We start from the raw sequence: 19,639 nt of genomic DNA, 5'->3' as shown, positions 1-19,639 counted from the left end.
ATGGGCCTATCTTGTTTTGACCCCTCTTTCACCCCCGTTGCCACGGGGGAGGAAAATTACCTTGTTATTTATTATTATTTTTATTTTTAATTATGTATTATTTTTTTCTCTGTGTTTGGTTCTTCTCTCTCTCTCTTTTTCCAAGTTCGTACCGCGTGACTGTGTGTTCTTATTATCCTTGTTGTAATTAATTTTCCCGCTCTCCCTTCATTCTTTTGCTACCCACCAACCATGAATCCATTTGTACAAACTCTCCATCCTCTTACCTTGCCCTCGCGCTTGCTACATTTTCTGTATATATAGCTCTGAAACGAACTTATTTTGTACTCTGAAGAAAGGGAGTCCTCTCCCTGAAACGTCAGTAAACTTATTTTTATTTTCTAAGTCTTTCTCGTTTGTCACTGTCTCTACTAACCTTATTTTTTTCGCGCTCTGTGTGAGTTTTTATCTTTTCAGTCTATATATATATATATATATATATTGTAAAGGAGATAGCCGACGCTTGGGTAGTCGCTTAGAGAGGGGTTTATTCACGGTCGAGGCGTGCACACGCAAGAGCCGAGAGCAGGGTTCCGCGAGACCAGACGCCGAGCGTTCTTCTGCTTCGTCTTCTTACACCGATGCACCCCATACCCGCATTAGTTCTACCGATGCACCCATACCCGCGTTAGTTCTACTTGCTCTGAGGCGTCCGCTCATACTCTTCGTTAAAATCACCCCCCCGTCAAAGAGGAGCCATCCTGGCGTCTCACGGAGACGATACGATGAGTGGTTCGACGTAAGCTTTGAGGCGCTGAATGTGAACGAGCTCACGGCCGTGACAGCGCTGGTCGGCAGAAGGGGTGACCGGCTCGACAACGTAATTTACTGGAGACGTGCGTTCAACACCGCGGTAGGGGCCGTGGTATCTCGAAAGCAGTTTAGTGGATAGCCCAGGTGACTTATTCGGGACCCACAGCCAGACGAGAGAGCCGGGCGAAAAGCTGCAGGCAGGTGTGGACTCATCATGGCGAGTCTTCTGGCGAGCTTGTTCTTCGGTCGTGAAGGATCGCGCTAGCTGACGGCACTCTTCGGCGTGTTTCACAACGTCAGAAATCGGCCTGGTTTCGGAAGCATCGGCGTAGTATGGAAGAATCGTGTCGATGGGGCAGGAGGGCTCACGCCCATACAAAAGAAAAAAGGAGAAAAGCCGGTTGTGGACTGTGTGGCGGTAATATGCCTTCCTATGCCTCCTTTGGCGTTGTAGACTGCCGAGCTATCTTTCTGTATTTCCCCAACGAGCCCCTCATTCCCTTACTATATTATTCTGCGAAAGCCTAGAAAGCCTAGGCATCTAGGTAGCCTTGATGCCTAGGTAGTATAAGAGGGCTTCCCGCCAGTTAACCGCTCATGACAGGCTGTAGACGTTCAAGTCACGCCCCGGGGCTGAAAAGAAGGTCCCCTTCTCCCCGTGTAGTCTGAGTGGCGCTGGCTACCACCCTCAAGCGTCAGATACACTTCTAGTAAATATAAATAGCCCAGAAAGTGAAGGGGAACACAGTCGCCCAGATAGCCGAATTGGTAAGGCATTCGAGATCTAATCGAAAGGCGTGGGTTCGGTCCCCACTCTGGGCGCGTGTTTTTCTTTCTTTCTTTCTTCCGTATATTGAAAAAAAAATATTAACCTCATTAACATAGTAAAAAAAAAGAAGACTATGCCTCCTTTGGCGTTGTAGACTGCCGAGCTATCTTTCTGTATATATATATATATATATATATATAAATATATATATATATATATATATATATATATATTTATATATATATATATATATATATATATATACATATATATATATATATATATATATACATATATATATATATATATATATATATATATATATATATATATATATATATATATATATATATATATATATATATATATATACATATATATATATATATTTTCAACGAGCCCCTCATTTCCTATTCTGATTCGCTATATGCATAGCGAGGGCCTCTGTTCTGGCAGTCTTGTTGCCAAAGGGAGCTTAAGAGGGTTCAAAGCTGGTCGACCACTCTGGACATGTCGTAGACACTCGAGTCACGACCCGGGGGTTAAAAAGAAGGTCCCCTTCACCCCGATTAGTCCGAATGGCGCTGGCTACCACCCCCAAGCACAGGAAACAAACATACCTAACATAAATACCCCAGAAAGTGAATGGGAAAATCGCCCCGCCGGTAGCGTAGTGGTTATCGCACCAGACCGGTATTCTGGAGGTCGTGGGTTCGGATCCCACCTGGCGGGCATTTTTTCTTCACTTTCTTTCTTTCTTTCCAAATTCTTAGTCTGTTTCAATGATCTACCACATCCTCCCCTTTGCTTTCCGAGGTTTTCTCGACTGCCAACCCTTATTTCTGTGTTATTTTCAACGAGCCCCTCATTTCCTATTCTGATTCGCTATATGCATAGCGAGGGCCTCTGTTCTGGCAGTCTTGTTGCCTAAGGGAGCTTAAGAGGGTTCAAAGCTGGTCGACCACTCTGGACATGTCGTAGACACTCGAGTCACGACCCGGGGGTTAAAAAGAAGGTCCCCTTCACCCCGATTAGTCCGAATGGCGCTGGCTACCACCCCCAAGCACAGGAAACAAACATACCTAACATAAATACCCCAGAAAGTGAATGGGAAAATCGCCCCGCCGGTAGCGTAGTGGTTATCGCACCAGACCGGTATTCTGGAGGTCGTGGGTTCGGATCCCACCTGGCGGGCATTTTTTCTTCACTTTCTTTCTTTCTTTCCAAATTCTTAGTCTGTTTCAGTGATCTACCACATCCTCCCCTTTGCTTTCCGAGGTTTTCTCGACTGCCAACCCTTATTTCTGTGTTATTTTCAACGAGCCCCTCATTTCCTATATATATATATATATATATATATATATATATATATATATATATATATATATATATATATCTAACGGGACTTGCCTTCATCAGAGTAAAGTTACATGATTTTCCTGTCCAGCAAAATCATGTAACTTTACTCTGATTAAGGCAAGTCCCGCTGCCGCTACGTAAGTAAACATTGTTTGTTATTGTTCTTGCTGTGTATCCGGCTCTTTACTTATACTATTTCTGCACGCTTTGTGAGTTTATCTTTCTCTAGATATATATATATATATATATATATATATATATATGGGAAAAGAAAAACTTCGAACAAGGTGAAAGCCCGATTGTTGCCTACGTTTCAGCAAAGAGACTTGCTTTCCTCAGGGCAATCTATCGCCTGGAAGGCGAGAGATTATATACGCGAAGCGAATATATAGGCGAAACGAGTCTATGAGCCTACGTCCAAATGTCACCGGGCAGATACTCTCAGCAAATCCTCCATAGTTGTTGCGCAGCATTTCAACTAACTAGGTCACAATTTTGATGATCTTAAGTTGTATATACTTCAGTGAAATTTTAGGTCTCCCAGGGACAGGAAATACCGAGAATCCCATTAATTCACAAATTGAACTCCATGGAACCTGCTGGAAGTAATGCGTCTAGGGGCAACTTGGAATCCTTGCGATATTCAGCGGGAAAACAGCATTAGGCATTATCGTGCATATACCTTATCCAAATACTATGACCACTTCCTCTGCTCTTTACCTGGTCACCTGATTCCTTTTGTTTTAAATGCGAATGCATTTCTTAGTCGGGGGTTGTCGTGCTCCGTCGGCGTGCGCCTGCATTCCTACAGCGCGAGCGCACGTGAGCGCGCACCTCGTAGTTCTGCCTTCGTCGTCGTCGTCGTCGTCTCGGCGCGGCGGACCTGCGGCGCTCTAATCGCGGAGCTCGGGCGGAGTAGCGGAGAGTGAGTGGAGAGGAGGAGCGCGCTCGGGTGTGTGAGGGCGCTCGCATCGCGGAGCTCGGCGGGCTCTCTCTCCTCTCCGCGTACCCTCTCTCCGCTCGCTGCGCTCGGAATCTATATAATGCAGTGGAGCGCGCACCTGGCGCCTTGATAGCGATGGAAGTCGGTGAAGTCGAATCCCTCGCGGCAACGATACCGCAAGCACGAAGTGTAACACAATGATACCTGAGCAATACACCTCCCGCTGGCGGTGACATCACTGCAGTTGCTTCAACGTCATCATCGGTTGGAGGACTCACACTCTCGTCTCTTCATTAAGTACGCCATAAATAAAATTCACCCGCATTTCCCCGAGGGGGAGCATGGGGAAGTGCGAATGCACGGTTGATGCTATGAGGGGGGCTATGTTGAACTGTGTTGGCATTCGCCTCTTAGTTACGTTATCACCCCCTTGTGATCAACTCTGGCATTGACAAGAATCCATCTAGACTGCGGAACCGGCGACCGATATCGACGGAGGCGCGCGCTAGACTGAACTGCGCCGCACTTCGCGCGGTGAAATGCGAGAGCGCGCGACATCAGGCGAGCACACTACGTCATCGCGCCGTTGCTACACACGCTCTCCCTCCACTCCGCGCCGTTGCTAGGGTCGACGAGGACGCGATAACACCTGTTGCTGAGCTGCGGTGGACGGACGGTGGACGAGTGATTCAGGGTCGCATAAGAAGTGCATTTGCACTTAATAATTACTCGCACCGCACTCATCGGTGCACCCAATGCATTCGCATTTCCGCACGATCCCCTTCGGGGAGGTGGGGGGATTTTTTTTCATTCCTTCCCTTCCAGCTAATAAGCGCCCGCGTCCCCCCAACCTTTGCTTTTCAAATTGCATTTTATTTCTTTTATTTCTCTTTTTTATTTTTTGCGCCCCTTTGTCTTGTGACCCGGACGTCACTATAACTTTATCTTTTCGTTTTTGAGTTTCAGGACAGGCCTCTTCCAGGAATGCTGCCGTAGGCGACACGTGCCTTTTCAATTGTCAGATTATTGCTTTTTCTTTTGTGTGTGGGTTTGTGTGGTTTCCCTCCTGATTTTCTTCTTTCTTTTTTCTCTTTCTTTTCTTTTTTCTCTTTATTTCTTTTTTTCTTTTTTCTAGGCCTGGTCATTCCCCCCCGTCTCTACCTTCTCTTTTGACCTGAGGCTTGCAGATAGTTTCTGATAAAGACCCCACTCTCACCGCCTGGTCTGCTTCCAGCGGTTCTGAGAACCTTTTGGTATGCCGTGTGGCGGGTCAACCAACACCCTCTCATCCTTTCTCTCCAAAAAATTCCCGGAATATCACCCCCCGCCTGACTTCCCCGTGACCTACCTCCCAGCTCAAGCTACACAACCTTTTTTCCCCCTCAATATCTCCCCTGACATACTCCGAAACCGGGAACGAGCCCACTCGTCACGAGCCCACTCATCACCGGAAAACTCGTCATAGGCCAACTCGTCACACCGGCCTTTTGGTACTGTGCCATCTTGAGACAGGAACTCTCGTGTAAGGCGCCTTTTCGTCGCAGGGATTTCGTTACACCGCGGCCGTGTGAACAAAAGCCTGGAAGCCTTGAACGGAAATTGGCGTTGAAAGCTTGTCTGAGGCTGGTTTCTACAATGGTGAATTCGTTACGGCTGTTTAGGAGGGCGTGTGGAAGTCTGTGTGGCCTTCAGGTGTGCATAAAGAGCCCCCCCCCCCAACTTTTTTTTTCTTTTAGGGGAAGTTGAGAGGTCTGCGCGACCTGCACTTGAAGTACCGATCGTCAGGGGTGTTGAGGTGGTGCACGTCCATATTTTCGCGCGTATAACCTGCCCTTGCGCGTATAACCTGCCCTTGCGCGTATAACCTGCCCTTGCACGTATAACCGCACCCCCACTTTCAGTTTGCGAATTAAAAAAAATGGCGAAGCTTACAGTAACACCCGCAAGGCTTCAACAATACCTAAGCCAGAGGATTTTTTTTATGTAGACACTGAAGGACACACTACCACGCAATGCAGTGGGTTTGAAAGTGTTTATTTGTTGATTTGATTGATTGTCGGTGTTTACGCGCCGACGCTACACAGGCGATGAGGCGCGCCGTAGTGGAGGGCTCCCAATTCATTTTGACAACCTGGGGATCATTAATGTGCGTGCGCCTAAATCTCGGAGACACGTGCGTTTTTGCTTTTCGCCTCCATCAGAAAAGCAGCGCAACGTCAGATTCACTGAGCTGTTACTTTTTCTGCGTGCTATTCAATACGAATTTGAATGCAATAATCATTTTAGTATAATTAACTAGGTATGAAGGCTTATTCACCTAACTTCCTACGTCAAAAACTTTGAAAGCACACTCGCTCACCTACATCATTTTTTAAATGGGCGACGTATAGCAGTGGGAAACATCGATTTAACGTTCCAAAACAAGCTCGAATGCAAGTTTTCCGTGTGACGAATATTCCGGTGATACGAGAATTCCTCGTACGAAATGCCCTGTGACGAGTTGGCAATCCTGAGAAGTTTACCTGTTACGAGTAGGCCTATGACGAGTGGACTTGTGGCGAGTGGGCCTAGACCCTCCGAAACGAATCCGCTTTCTCAATTTCACTTCCTTCTTTCCTTCCCTCCTCTCACCTGGGGACCTACCCCTATATAAACCCTGCCTGCCAGGCGAGACATTGCCCTGAGGAAAGCAAGTCTCCTTGCTGAAACGTAGGCAACAATCGTGCTTCTACCTTGTTCGAGGTTTTTCTTTTCTTGTGTTCGCTACCATCTTCAAAGTTCTACTATTCCCTGGATTTCGTGTACGAAGATGACGTAACAATGTAAGCCCCCTCTCCTCTCCCTGGCACACATAGCTCTCATCGGTGATAGCCACTTTAAGTACATTCACGACCACTTCCCTTCCGGACAACATTCACCATACATCAGCTTTCAAAGCGGTGCCACAGCCAATGATATCAGAAAACTGATTGACGCCGCCCCACGCAACATCACTCACTTCATTCTTCACGTTGGTACTAACCACTTAAAGAACAACACCGCTGAAAACACCATCGAGGCCATGAAAACTCTTGTTCACGATGTTCAGACCAACAGACCCAAAATCAACGATAGCCCTCACAACAGTACTTCCCAGGATCGAAAACAAACACAAGCCAGACATACCCAAGACACACAGACTTCCAGCTCACTCAAAAAGGCCAGCTAAGCTTAACGACTTCCTCATGTACCTTGGACACAGCAAAGGAAACGTTGACACCATCCACCACGCAAAAATTCACCACGACCCCCTAGGACACCTGGCCAAGGACGGACTACACCCTAACTTTCGAGGCGTCCGACTGATTTCCATAAACATCAAGCACAGGCTGAGGAACACATTTAGGGTGACGCTCCCAACTTCACGCATCAGCCTCCCGTCTCCGGCCAGCACAGAACAACAGAACCAACCCAACACCCCCAAAAGTAGCGAAATGTCATGTCCACCTAAGAACAGCACATGTGACGCCAGCACACAAATCGTGGACGTAGCCGCAACACCAGCTGCACAGCACGGAAGCGAACAACAACCCGATCCACCAAAAACATCAGGCTCATGGTTCACGCAGACCCCAACACACAGTATAACGCAAACAGGCATCGATGTGGACCTCACCCCTAGCAGCCCATCTGAACAACTGACTCCAACAAAAAAGTGTCACCCCGGAGGTCTGCTCGGAACAAACACAAATAAGTACCACCGAGTAGACCGGATGCTCTCATCTCCAGAATTAGATCTGTACTTAAAATCAGTGTCAACAGAAATATTGGCAACAACTAAGCCATCAAACAAGCGTAAGAACCTAACTCCGTCGGAAGAAGTTACCCTGAATAGCCTATCAGCCAGAACCGACATAGTCATAAAGCCAGCCGATAAACGTGGCAGTGTAGTTGTTTTACCTATGGGAAAATACAAAGATGAAGCTTATAGGCAGCTCAATAACCCTTGCCACTACAAGCCCTTAGATAACGATCCGAGCCAGGAATACAGCCTAAAAATCCTTCAGAGCCTCACAGATCTGCGATCTAGAGAATTAATAACGACTACTGACTTAACTTGCATGAAACCAAATAATAAGCATGCAGGACGTTTTTACCTCCTCCCAAAAGTCCACAAAGTCCCCATAGAATTATTGTTCACTGCCGACATTCCTGGCAGACCTATACTTTCGAATAAAAATACCCCAACCGAAGCACTATCTCTGTTTCTGAATCATTACCTATCCGACATTCCGGCTCTTCTTCCTTCATTCGTTCAGGACACCCCCCACTTCCTCCGCAGAATAGAAGAGATAAATAAGGGTAGGCGCCTACCCAGTGGAACCCTCCTTGTTACTCTTTACGTTGCCGCATTGTGTACAAACATCCCTTTCGCCGAAGAAATCGAAGCTATTTCAAAAGCTCTATCAGTGAACCCGCACCAACATGCGCCAGAATTGTACATAACATTGTTAAAACTAGTTTTAACTCTCAATTATTTTCAATTTGACTCTTCTTACTTTTTGCAGTTTTTGCAAGTTTTTGGAACTAGCATGGGCACTCCATTCGCGCCGACCTATGGCAACATTTTCATGGGGCAACTTGAAGCCACGCTATTATGCTCTTTTCCTCATAAACCTCAGGTTTACCTCCTCTACATAGACGACATCTTCATGGTTTAAGAACATGGTCCCGCGACTCTACAAACGTTTATATCTCATCTCAATTCTTCGCATCCGACGATTAAATTCTCCTGCCACTTCCCTTCCGGACCACACTCACCATACATCAGCTTTCAAAGCGGTGCCACAGCCAATGATATCAGAAAACTGATTGACGCCGCCCCACGCAACATCACTTACTTCATTCTTCACTTTGGCACTAACGAATTAAAGAACAACACCGCTGAAAACACCATCGAGGCCATGAAAACTCTTGTTCACGATGTTCAGACCAACAGGCCCAAAGCAAAGATAACCCTGACAACAGTACTTCCCAGGATCGAAAAAAAACACAAGCTAGACATACCCAAGACACACAGACTTCCAGCTCACTCACAAAGGTCAGCTAAGCTTAACGACTTCCTCGTGTACCTTGGACACAACAAAGGAAACGTTGACATCATCCACCACGCATAAATTCACCACGACCCCCTAGGACACCTGGCCAAGGACGGACTACACCCTAACTTTCGAGGCGTCCGACTGATTTCCGAAAACACCAAGCACAGGCTGAGGAACACATTTAAGGTGACGCTCCCAACTTCACGCATCAGCCTCCCGTCTCCGGCCAGCACAGAACAGAACCAACCCAACACCCCCAACAGTAGCGCAATGTCATGTGCACCTAAGAACAGCACATGTGGCGCCAGCACACAAACCGTGGACGTGGCCGCAACACCAGCTGTAGAGCACGTAAGCGAACAACCCGACCCACCAAAGACATCACGCTCATGGTTCACGCAGACCCCAACACACAGTATAACGCAAACAGGCACCTAAACAGGCATCGATGTGGACCTCACCCATAGCAGCCCCCCTAAACAACTGACTCAAACCAAAAAAAGTGTCACCCCGGAGGTCTGCTCGGAACAAACACAAATAAGTACCACCGAGTAGACCGGATGCTCCACCGCTAAATCCCGCTCTTTCCTCAAATCTCGAACACAAGCCGACCAACTACACATTTCATCTGAAAACGTACTCCTCGTATCTCCAAAGCAAAAAGATCCCCAAAGGCCTCCGCCTAGAAGTTAGGTGTTCCCTTGGTGAGCTCCCTCCTGAACTAGCTGCCAGGTGGCAAGGTAGTCTGAATAATGCTTCGCTTTCCCTCCTAGAAATTCTTAGAGAGCACTGTACTAGCCAACTCAGCCTCTTCAACGACCAGATCGAAGCTCTTCCACTAACCGAGCAGGGGAAACTAGATCTCAATATTTTTATAAATCGTAAGGAAAATGATCTTAGCAATAAACAAGCGGTTAAGTTTCAACGTGACCAGCTTCCCTCGCAAAATACAGCATGCACTGTAGAAGATCAGCCTCTCAATAGCCCGGACTATGGAGTATTAGGTCATTTAATGTTCCTCTTCGATACAGAGATCGCTTTAATTGTACCTCCTCCCCAGCCAATAATCCTATAGAAAAAACGAGCTCCCTCGCTACGTGCCCCAGCAATGTTATTGACATTTCCAAAACACTAACGGCCGACGAAAAAGGTATCCTTGAACGAGGTCTAAGTTTCTGTCCCACAAATAACCGTGTGAATGAATACGAGTTACACAAAGATCTCACTGAATTTTCTCGGAGAATGAGACTAGGCGAGTTTTTTTCGGAAAACAGGACAAACCTGACATTAACGAGCGCATTCTAAACCCTCCTAGCACTTCGACTCCAGATGTAGATCAATCCCCAGAATTAGATCTGTACTTAAAATCAGTATCAAGAGAAATATTGGCAACAACTAAGCGATCAAACAAGCGCAAGAACATAACTCCGTCGGAAGAAGTTACCCTGAATTGCCTATCAGCCAGAACCGACATAGTCATAAGGCCAGCCGACAAAAGTGGCAGCGTAGTTGTTTTACCTATGGTAAAATGCAAATATGAAGCTTATAGGCAGCTCAATAACCCTTGCCACTACAAGCCCTTAGATAACGATCCGAGCCAGGAATACAGCCTAAAAATCCTTCAGAGCCTCACAGATCTGCGATCTAGAGAATTATTAACAACTACTGACTTAAATTTCATGATACCGAATAATAAGCATGCAGGACGTTTTTTCCTCCTCCCAAAAGTCCACAAAGTCCCCGTAGAATTATTGTTCACTGCCGACATTCCTGGCAGACCTATAGTTTCGAATAACAATACCCAAACCGAAGCACTATCTCTGTTTCTGAATCATTACCTATCCGACATTCCAGCTCTTCTTCCTTCATTCGTTCAGGACACCCCCCACTTCCTCCGCATAATAGAAGAGATAAATAAGGGCAGGCGCCTGCCCAGTGAAACCCTCCTTGTTACTCTTGACGTTGCCGCATTGTATACAAACATTCCGTTCGTTGAAGGAATTGAAGCTATTTCAAAAGCTCTATTAGTGAACCCGCACCAACATGCGCCAGAAGTGTACATAACTTTGTTAAAAGAAGATTTAACTCTCAATTATTTTACATTTGACTCTTCCTACTTTTTGCAAGTTTTTGGAACTAGCATGGGTACTCCTTTCGCGCCGACCTATGCCAACATTTTTATGGGGCAACTTGAAACTACCCTATTAAGCTCTTTTCCGCATAAACCTCAGGTTTACCTCCGCTACATAGACGACACCTTCATGATTTGGGAACACGGTCGCGCGACTCTAGAAACGTTTATATCTCATCTCAATTCGTCGCTTCCGACTATTAAATTCTCCTGCCAGTATTCTGAAAAAGTGACCTTCCTAGATACTACCGTCATTCTAGAAAACGGTAAACTTAAAACCACGCTTTTTAGAAAGCCAACAGACAGGCAGCAGTACCTAGATTATAAAAGCCATCACCCGAGACACTGCAAGCGAGGGATCTTTGTAGGACAAGCCACCAGATTTAGAAGATTATGCAATGATGACAGTGACTATGTAGAGCACCTAGACGAACTCAAGGCCACCCTTATGAACAGGAACCACCCCAAAAGCTCGCTCAATCAGGCGTACCAACGTGTGTCTAATCTCAAAAGGGATGATGCGCTCAACAAACAGCGACAAAACGAAAGCGCCAAGCCACCTGCCCTAATAAATAAATTTTCAAACGCCCTCCCAAACGTAAACAATATACTGCGGAAGTACTACCCCATTTTAGCCAGTAACGACCGACTTAAAAAGACTTTCCCGGAAGCACCAAGGGTTACCTACCGGAAAAACAGGAATCTAAAAGGTATTTTAGTGCATGCTAAAACAGGGCCTTCTCAGCAACCAGTCACAGCCAGCTGCTCCCGCCCCAGATGCAAGACTTGTATGCACCTGCAAACAGACTGCATTGTAAAAAGCACAGCCAGTAAGTATGTCCACAAGATTAATTCAAGTTTTACGTGCACTTCATCCAACATTGTGTATATGTTGGAATGCTCAATGTGCCAAAAAGAGTATAGGGCTAGTGCGCTGCTGCTTGGGCGGCACAGGCAGCGCCTCCTGGCAGCCGCGGCGGCATATTTTGCTCGTACGGGGCCGGCGCGGTCAGCCGCCCCCAGTGGTGGAAGTATCACACAACGGCGCCTTTACGGGCGAAAAATACGCAATTCTGCCTACTTTTATGTTTGCCGATGGCTCAACAGTCACAAAAACAAGTCTGGAACATCGCCGAAGAATAAATTATGTTGGTTTTTATGCGAATGTAGTAAGGAGAGCGCAGGCTGCGCTCCGAAAAGCCATCTGATCACCTCAACGCTTGGTTCCAGCACTTCTTCATCAACAGCGTCCGTCGGAGCACATGTTGGCTCTACAGCTTTGTGGATGCCCTCGTACGCAGGAACGTCAGCAAAACCAAATTTCACATCACGAATCTGTGCGGGCACCTTTTTCGGGTGACGTGTACACTAATTTCGATGTTCGACAGTTTCAATAGCACTCGTCGTGCTAACATATAAATAAGCGTTTTATTTGCTGCTGTGTGTCCTGCGTTGGACGCACAGATGGCTTATCCCCCGCGCACGGCAACTTCGTGGACAATTTCTGCTCGGCTGTCGTGGCTACTGATGTAAAATCGCCGTCGCCGTGTGTTAGCCCCAGCCGCGGCAGACAGCCTTCCAACAGCTTCCTCGAACAAAAAAAGCGCTTTGGGTTTGCCGACGAGCACATTAACGAAGCAAGGGATTATGTACGTGAAATATCAACAAAATTTCAGAAATTTAGAGAATTGTACGTGTGTATGGATTCCTATGCCGCTTCTGTTCAACTTGAGGCTTTTAATTGCGGCCAGATTGGTGCTTGTCTGATTTTTTCGTAATTTTGTTTGCTTTTCTGGTTTGTGTTATTTTGGAATCAATAAACAGGTAAGTGCGGCGGATTGGTTTTCTTTTTGTTCTATTAGTTCATTTCTAGCTCTATTGGTATTTTTAGATGTTCTACATACATTTACGTTATTATACGACAAATGTTTTAATAATTATGCCCTTTTGTGCGAATGCAAGGCGTTTGGGATTTGGTGCGTATTAATAATTTTTTGTGTTGTTCGGGTTGCATTTCCGGGTTCTTTATAATTTTGTTTATTAATCGTGTGATTGTTGTGAATAGGCCGACTTCTCGATATAGCAGGTTCATTTTTATTCTTTCTTCCTGTATGTATTTTTAACTTCACTCGACAAATGGTCTACAGTTACACTATTACGACGCGTTAACTTCGATCTCCCATTGTGCGTTATTGCGCAAATACCAGGCATTACAAAGATTGGGCTCTGGGGTATACCACAAAAATGCTTACGGATTAAAGTTTACATTCCATTGTTTTTGCTTACTGCCAACCGCACTTGCATTTTAATCTATTCATTTGAATCACTCCACGTTCCAGGGCTATATAGAGGGCCCTGTTTCGGCCTGAATTTCGGAGTTGATGCCGAAGACATGGTTGCTGGCATCTGGTTTCTTTTTTTTCCGCTGGTGAAGTAGCCTTTATTTTTTTAGTATTTCTCAGGGCTTCATATTTATTCGAAGCCGCAGAACAGTTCACGCACGGCTCGCTTCCCGTAGTCACGTTGGCCCTGCGCACGGGATGCGCGGACCGGCGAAGCAGGGTACGAGCAAAAGATGTGGCGCGGATCGACAGGGGGCGCCGCTGGTTCAAATTCAGTGGTGCCACCATACCAGCGCACGAGGCCTATATAGGCGAAACGAGTCAACCTATGAGCCTACGTCTTAATGGTCACCGGGCAGATACTCTTAGCAAATCCTCCATAGTTGTAGCGCAGCATTTCAACCAACCAGGCCACAATTTTGATGACCTTAAGTTGTATATACTTCGTCAAATTTTAGGTCTCCTCGGGACACGAAATACCGAGAATCCTACTTAGTTCACAAATTCAACTCCATAAAACCTGCTGGAATTAATGCGTCTAGGGGCAACTTGGAATCCTTGCGATAATCACCAGGAATACAGCATTAGGCATTGTCGTGCATATACCTTATCCAAAGACTATGACCCCTCCCTCTGCTCTTTACCTGGTGACCTGATTCCTTTTGTTTTCATTCCTTCCTTTCCAGCTAATAAGCGCCCGCGTCCCCCCAACCTTTGCTTGTCAAATTGCATTTTATTTCTTTTATTTATCTTTTTTTATTTTTTGCGCCCCTTTGTCTTGTGACCCGGACGTCACTAAAACTTCAGCTTTTCGTTTTTGAGTTTCAGGACAGGCCTCTTCCAGGAGTGCTGCCGTAGGCGACACGTGCATTTTCAATTGTCAGGTTATTGCCTTTTCTTTTGTGTGTGGGTTTGTGTGCTTTCCCTCCCTGAATTTTTTCTTTCTTTTTTCCCTTTCTCTTATTTCTTTTTCCTGGACCTGGTCATTCCCCCCCTTCTCTACTTTCTCTTTTGACCTGAGGCTTGCAGATAGTTTCTGATAAAGACCCCACTCTCACCGCCTGGTCTGCTTCCAGCGGTTCTGAGAACCTTTCGGTATGCCGTGCGGCGGGTCAACACCCTCTCATCCCTTCTCTCCAAAAAAATTCCCGGAATATCAACCCCCCGCCTGACTTCCCCGTGACCTACCTCGCAGCTCAAGCTATACAGCCTTCTTTCCCCCTCAATATCTCCCATCCGCTTTCTCAATTTCACTTCCTTCTTTCCTCCCCTCCTCTCACCTGGGGACCTACCCCATGTAAACCCTGCCTGCCAGACGAGAGATTGCCATGAGGAAAGCAAGTCTCTTTGCTGAAACGTAGGCAAAAATGGTGCTTTTACCCTGTTCGAAGTTTTTCTTGTGTTCGCTAGTATCTTCAAAGTTCATATATATATATATATATATATATATATATATATATATATATATATATATATACAAAATATAGTAAGAATTGGGTATAGCTTCTAACAAAACTGTTTATTGGTCCACGTTTCGATCGGATGCCGATCTTTCTCAAGACAAAATTTCGTATTTCTGTGCACGTATTTCTAAGCTCGTCGTCCAACGACGCCGAAAAAAGGAGCGAGGGGGATTTGGGGAGAAAAGCAGCAACAAACACACACTCTGGGAGAGGTGAGGTAAAGTTTTGCAAAAAAGAGAGAGGGAAGGAAAAAAAGCGAAAGAAAGAAAACACAAAACAAAAACAAACCTAAACATGCAGTAGGGAGAGAGGAGTACTCCTCTCCCCCTTCTGTCAATATAATTTTTTCCTGTGCTTGGCGGTGGTAGCCAGCGCCACTGTGACTTCTCGGGGGGAAGCGGACCCCGAGAAGTCGGAGTGGCGCTGGCTACCACCCCTAAGCACAGGAAAATATTACACTGACATAAATACCCCAGAAAGCGGAGGGGAAAATCGCCCCGCCGGTAGCGTAGTGGTCATCGCACCAGCCCAATATTCTGGACGGCCTGGGTCCGGATCCCATCTCGCGGGCATTTTTTCTACGCTTTTTTTTCTTTCTTTCAAATTCTTTATATGTTTCAATGACCTACCACAACCTTCCCTTTGCTTTCCGAAGGTTTTCTTGACTGCCAACCCTCTTTTCTGTGTTATTTATTTATATATATATATATATATATATATATATATATATATATATATATGTCTTTTTAAAGAGAAATGTCCGACTGTCTGACTCGCTCACCTACTTACCTAATCAATGACTCATAAACGCCTATTTAATACAGCAAGGGCTGGAGACTTGAAATTTCGGGAGAACATTTGGGTCATGGAGGCTCAATAAGGAGGGATTTTTCGAGATTGTGCTTCTAAACGAGGGAAAGGGGGAAGTTGTTTTTTTCGACGAGTACTGTAAAAGCGAGGTAAAACGATCCGCTTGGTGCATATTACTTAAACGGAAGAACAGCGCAAAAGTCAGGAGCAATGAATTCTAGACACACTATGCACTGACCGCACAACTTTTATTTAGAAGAAGGGGGTTTTATACATATGCACTACATAACACATACCAAAAAGACGAAAGAATTATTCAGAGCCTGTGTGAAGCTGGTTTTCCCAACGGGCTGCTAATAGCCGTAAGAAGCATGTCAAGTAAGGGGTAACGTATTGGGTTTATTTAGATTACTTCTCTACAGGAATAAAGTACCATAGTGAGAATAAGCTTGCTCACACTGCCAGACCGTTATGAAGTGCTTCAAACGGTTTTGGTAACTTGCGCACGTACACTGTTCACAAGCACTAGGGCAGTCGAGTAGTTTGTTAAATCTTCACGAATCTCCTATTACACCTTTAGGACTACGCGCTTGTTTCTGATTTCAATTTCAAATACCCTACGTTATATACCAGTATTTTTTAGAGGCTATCTCTAACAGTTTACGAACGTATTTTACCTAAACGTTTTTGTTGAAGGCGTCTTGAGCATTTTTAAAGGAACCAGGTTGAGTGGTTTGTGTAATGCTTCGGAAAGCATAGGAACATATAAAGCGCAGCGGTTTACGGCGGTTTTATGCATTACGGTAGTCTAACGAGCTTTGTCTGGTAGTGTAAAACAATCACCGTCATTCGCAGAAGTGGGACGAGGGGTCATATGTAGCTTTGTACGGAATGGAGAGACGATAGGCTTTATCCCGTTCACCGACGATGGGTAGTCAATTTAAGAACGGCTATGTCGGCACAGACAGTGAATCGTCATCACACCTTCTCTAATGGTAAGCGAGCCTTTTCGAACGAGGTCGAGTCCCGCGGTAAAAGGGATGCCATGAAGACACTACAGTTCTCGGTGCGGCTACAGCTTTCTAATGAACAGCGTTTTTTCTATTTATAAGGAACTTTTCTGGGAATTTTTATAATGGCGGTAGAACAACCGTTTTTGAAGATAACAGCGTTCTTGCCTCCCTGCCTGCCCAGATGGAATCAGCCAGAGCTAAACTTGACGGACGTGGTGTACTACCGATCTATATACATCAATCACAGGCCGAAGCAGATCATGGTGCACTGCAGTCCGTGTACCTTCAGCGGGCCTTACGTTCCTTTGCTTCAAGGCATAAACTTCACATTCGTACCCACAAAGTTCCCTAAAAGCATCTCGGGGAAGCCTTTTCAGGTAAGACGTAGCTCCTTGAAAGTAATCAAGTTGTTGAACTGTGCACGTGTATGTGTTACCGTTGGTGTGATTCTTTAGGACATCCCGCGCTTGCACAAAAAACGACAGGGAAGAGCCTCCCGTGCTTTAAGTTGACATTCAATGGCATCCATTGAATTTTCCGGCATAATGTTCTCGCCTCCATTGGACGCAAGAATTATCAAAACGCACGTAGGAAACAACCGAAACTTTACCAAGACCCGCGGCTTTTTTAACAACTATTCTGTTTGACTCAAAACTACTACGTTGATTTTACAGAACTTGAGCTACTCTCCCCATGACCCCGGGTGTATTTTCAGATGCGGCGCGTAACCCCGTCATGTCTGAATTTCACAATATAAGGCCATACCGGCAACTGCTCGTGGCAACCGCTGTGTAAAAGTACTTCGAAGAATTGTTGTCTCGCATGTACTCCACATCTGGAAAGCGAACAGAGGAATTTAGTCTCAAGAGGTTTGGAAGACAACATGATTGAATAATGAAAGCGCATACCTCCCGCTTTCAAAAAGACAAATATTTCCATAACCATAACTCTTTTCAGAACGCAGAATTGACGAAGCATCAGACATTAGCATAACAAAGTCTACAAAAGCGTAATACCGGGTACGTTTCTAGCATTGTTGACGTGAATTTTTATTGACGAATAGGGCATTGTCTGCAATTTTAAAAGCTTCTTCCAGTAAATATGTCCCCATTTACTGGAGCTTAGATTAAAAAAATTGGGAACTGACTGTTTTTGCATTTGGGAGACACTGCTGTTCTTGCGGATGTTCACCCCGAGTCATTCAAACTATTATAAATGACTCAGTGCGTCGTAAAACGACGAAGAAAAAGCGTTCTGAGCGCGGACTAAATAACATTTAGTACGGCTATGTGCATTGATCAATGAACGACTGAAGACCTACTGAATATCTACCATTTCAACGTTAGTGTTTCAATCATGATCAATATTATGTGTCAGTCAATCGAGATTGTTTCGGTATGGGATGCACTACGTCGATGTAACCTCAAAATCAGGAGATTACAAGTGTCTATATCATAGTAAAAATCGATAGTTTTGGGCTGTGCACTTGACACCGGTTTTCAGGGATATCTCCTGTCGAAGCCATAGAAATCAAGGGCGTCGCAATGTGTGAATATGTTGAAGAAACGCGCGACTCTGTGATTTTTTTTTTTACATCTCAACTTTGAAAGCGCACTTTCTTCAGTTTTATTAGGAATTGCAAATTATATCAGAGCGTAGTCAGCTAACACAAAGTACTTCAGCCGGAAATAATTGATCAATGCTCATCAAATAACTTGGAAAGTTGCTCAAATGACTGTCTCACTATCTCCGTATCGGCGTGATTCGAGCACTCAGGTTATGTTTTAACCGAGGCGTGGTGGTTTCTGGCCGATTTCTTTTCAGATGCAGAAACAAACAGACTCGGTGGCCAATTCGAACACAGTGGGAACTTCGCTGATACAGCCGAGCTGGGGTTCTATTCTGTAAGCTCAAACACCAACGGGTACTAGCCCGAGAACGGTAGCGGCGTCGCCGCTCAAAGTCTTGAAGGAACGAGAGTTGGCGCAAGCATTGCATTCTCCTTTCCAAACGCAGTGCTGCAATATCATTTGCAGAGAAATCCGCACGTATCTCTGCAGTACAAAAGCTACAACATAGGTTTCAATGCATTGTTTACGGCCAAGGTTATTATAGCTCCATGCGTTTGACACGCTTAAGAAAACGAAGTCAGAGGCACAAACGACACAGAGGCACAAACAAATGACGTCGATGGACACTATCCTCACACCTGCGTTTACGTTAAATAGAGCCTCTGAGCGTTCTTTAGTACGCCGCGTTTGCGCAAGGAACCATACCCCTCACGCTGCGACGCTACGGTCGCATGGAACAAGGTCAACGTCTAAGTGATCTCTCGTAGGGGCGTAGGATATGTAAGAATTATGAAGTTTACCAATAAATGTACCATCTTTTACTGGTACCTGTCACGAAACGCCCACTGACGCGGTCGTTTGAAACATCGGCCACTTTATATCTTATGCTGGCTGCCTGATGGTAATGATAGTCTGTAGTGCGGTGATGTGTAGTTCCTTCCTGTACCATGACGTAAACTTTGACGCTAACTCTAGGGTAACAGTTCTTTGTGCAGCGACCGCAAAACATTTTGCGTAAAACGTTCACTTCAGGAACTCAATTCATGCCACCTAAACACCAGGCTTGTCTCGTGCGGTTTCCGTTTGCTTACTGCAGCGGAGCTTTCGCTGCCTCACTGATGGCTACATTGCCAAAAACGCACTGCATGAAAGCGAGCTTACACAATGGGTTTTCGCAGATGCACATGATCAGGCTTTTAGGCTCGTGTTGCATGAAGCGCCTGAAGACGAAGATGCTCCCCATGGTCAGAATCGAACCTGGGTCACTCAAGTTCTGCAGTCCACGTCTTTTCGACTGTGCTATTCCGACACTATAGAAGCAGTTTGGATTTTAAACTTTGACTATGACTCACGCTGCATGAGAGA

At 45.5% G+C, this 19,639-nt stretch overlaps 1 protein-coding gene across 1 annotated transcript in view; it reads left to right on the top strand.

Annotated features, from left to right (window-relative positions):
• The window catches only part of LOC144177743 (uncharacterized), a 105,452-nt gene that overhangs the window by 66,032 nt on the left and 19,781 nt on the right, over positions 1-19,639 (top strand). The window contains exon 3 of the mRNA XM_077705323.1: positions 16,885-17,080. Within this exon, the coding sequence (XP_077561449.1) occupies positions 16,885-17,080 (196 nt within the window). The remainder of the gene's footprint in view (positions 1-16,884; positions 17,081-19,639) is intronic.

Source organism: Haemaphysalis longicornis, unplaced genomic scaffold, assembly GCF_048455015.1.
Source record: "Haemaphysalis longicornis isolate Haplotype H1 unplaced genomic scaffold, Haemaphysalis longicornis Haplotype H1 scaffold_30, whole genome shotgun sequence".
Taxonomy (NCBI): Eukaryota; Metazoa; Arthropoda; class Arachnida; order Ixodida; family Ixodidae; genus Haemaphysalis; species Haemaphysalis longicornis.
The sequence above is the reverse complement of the archived record's forward strand: the minus strand, read 5'-3'. Positions and strand labels throughout refer to the sequence as shown.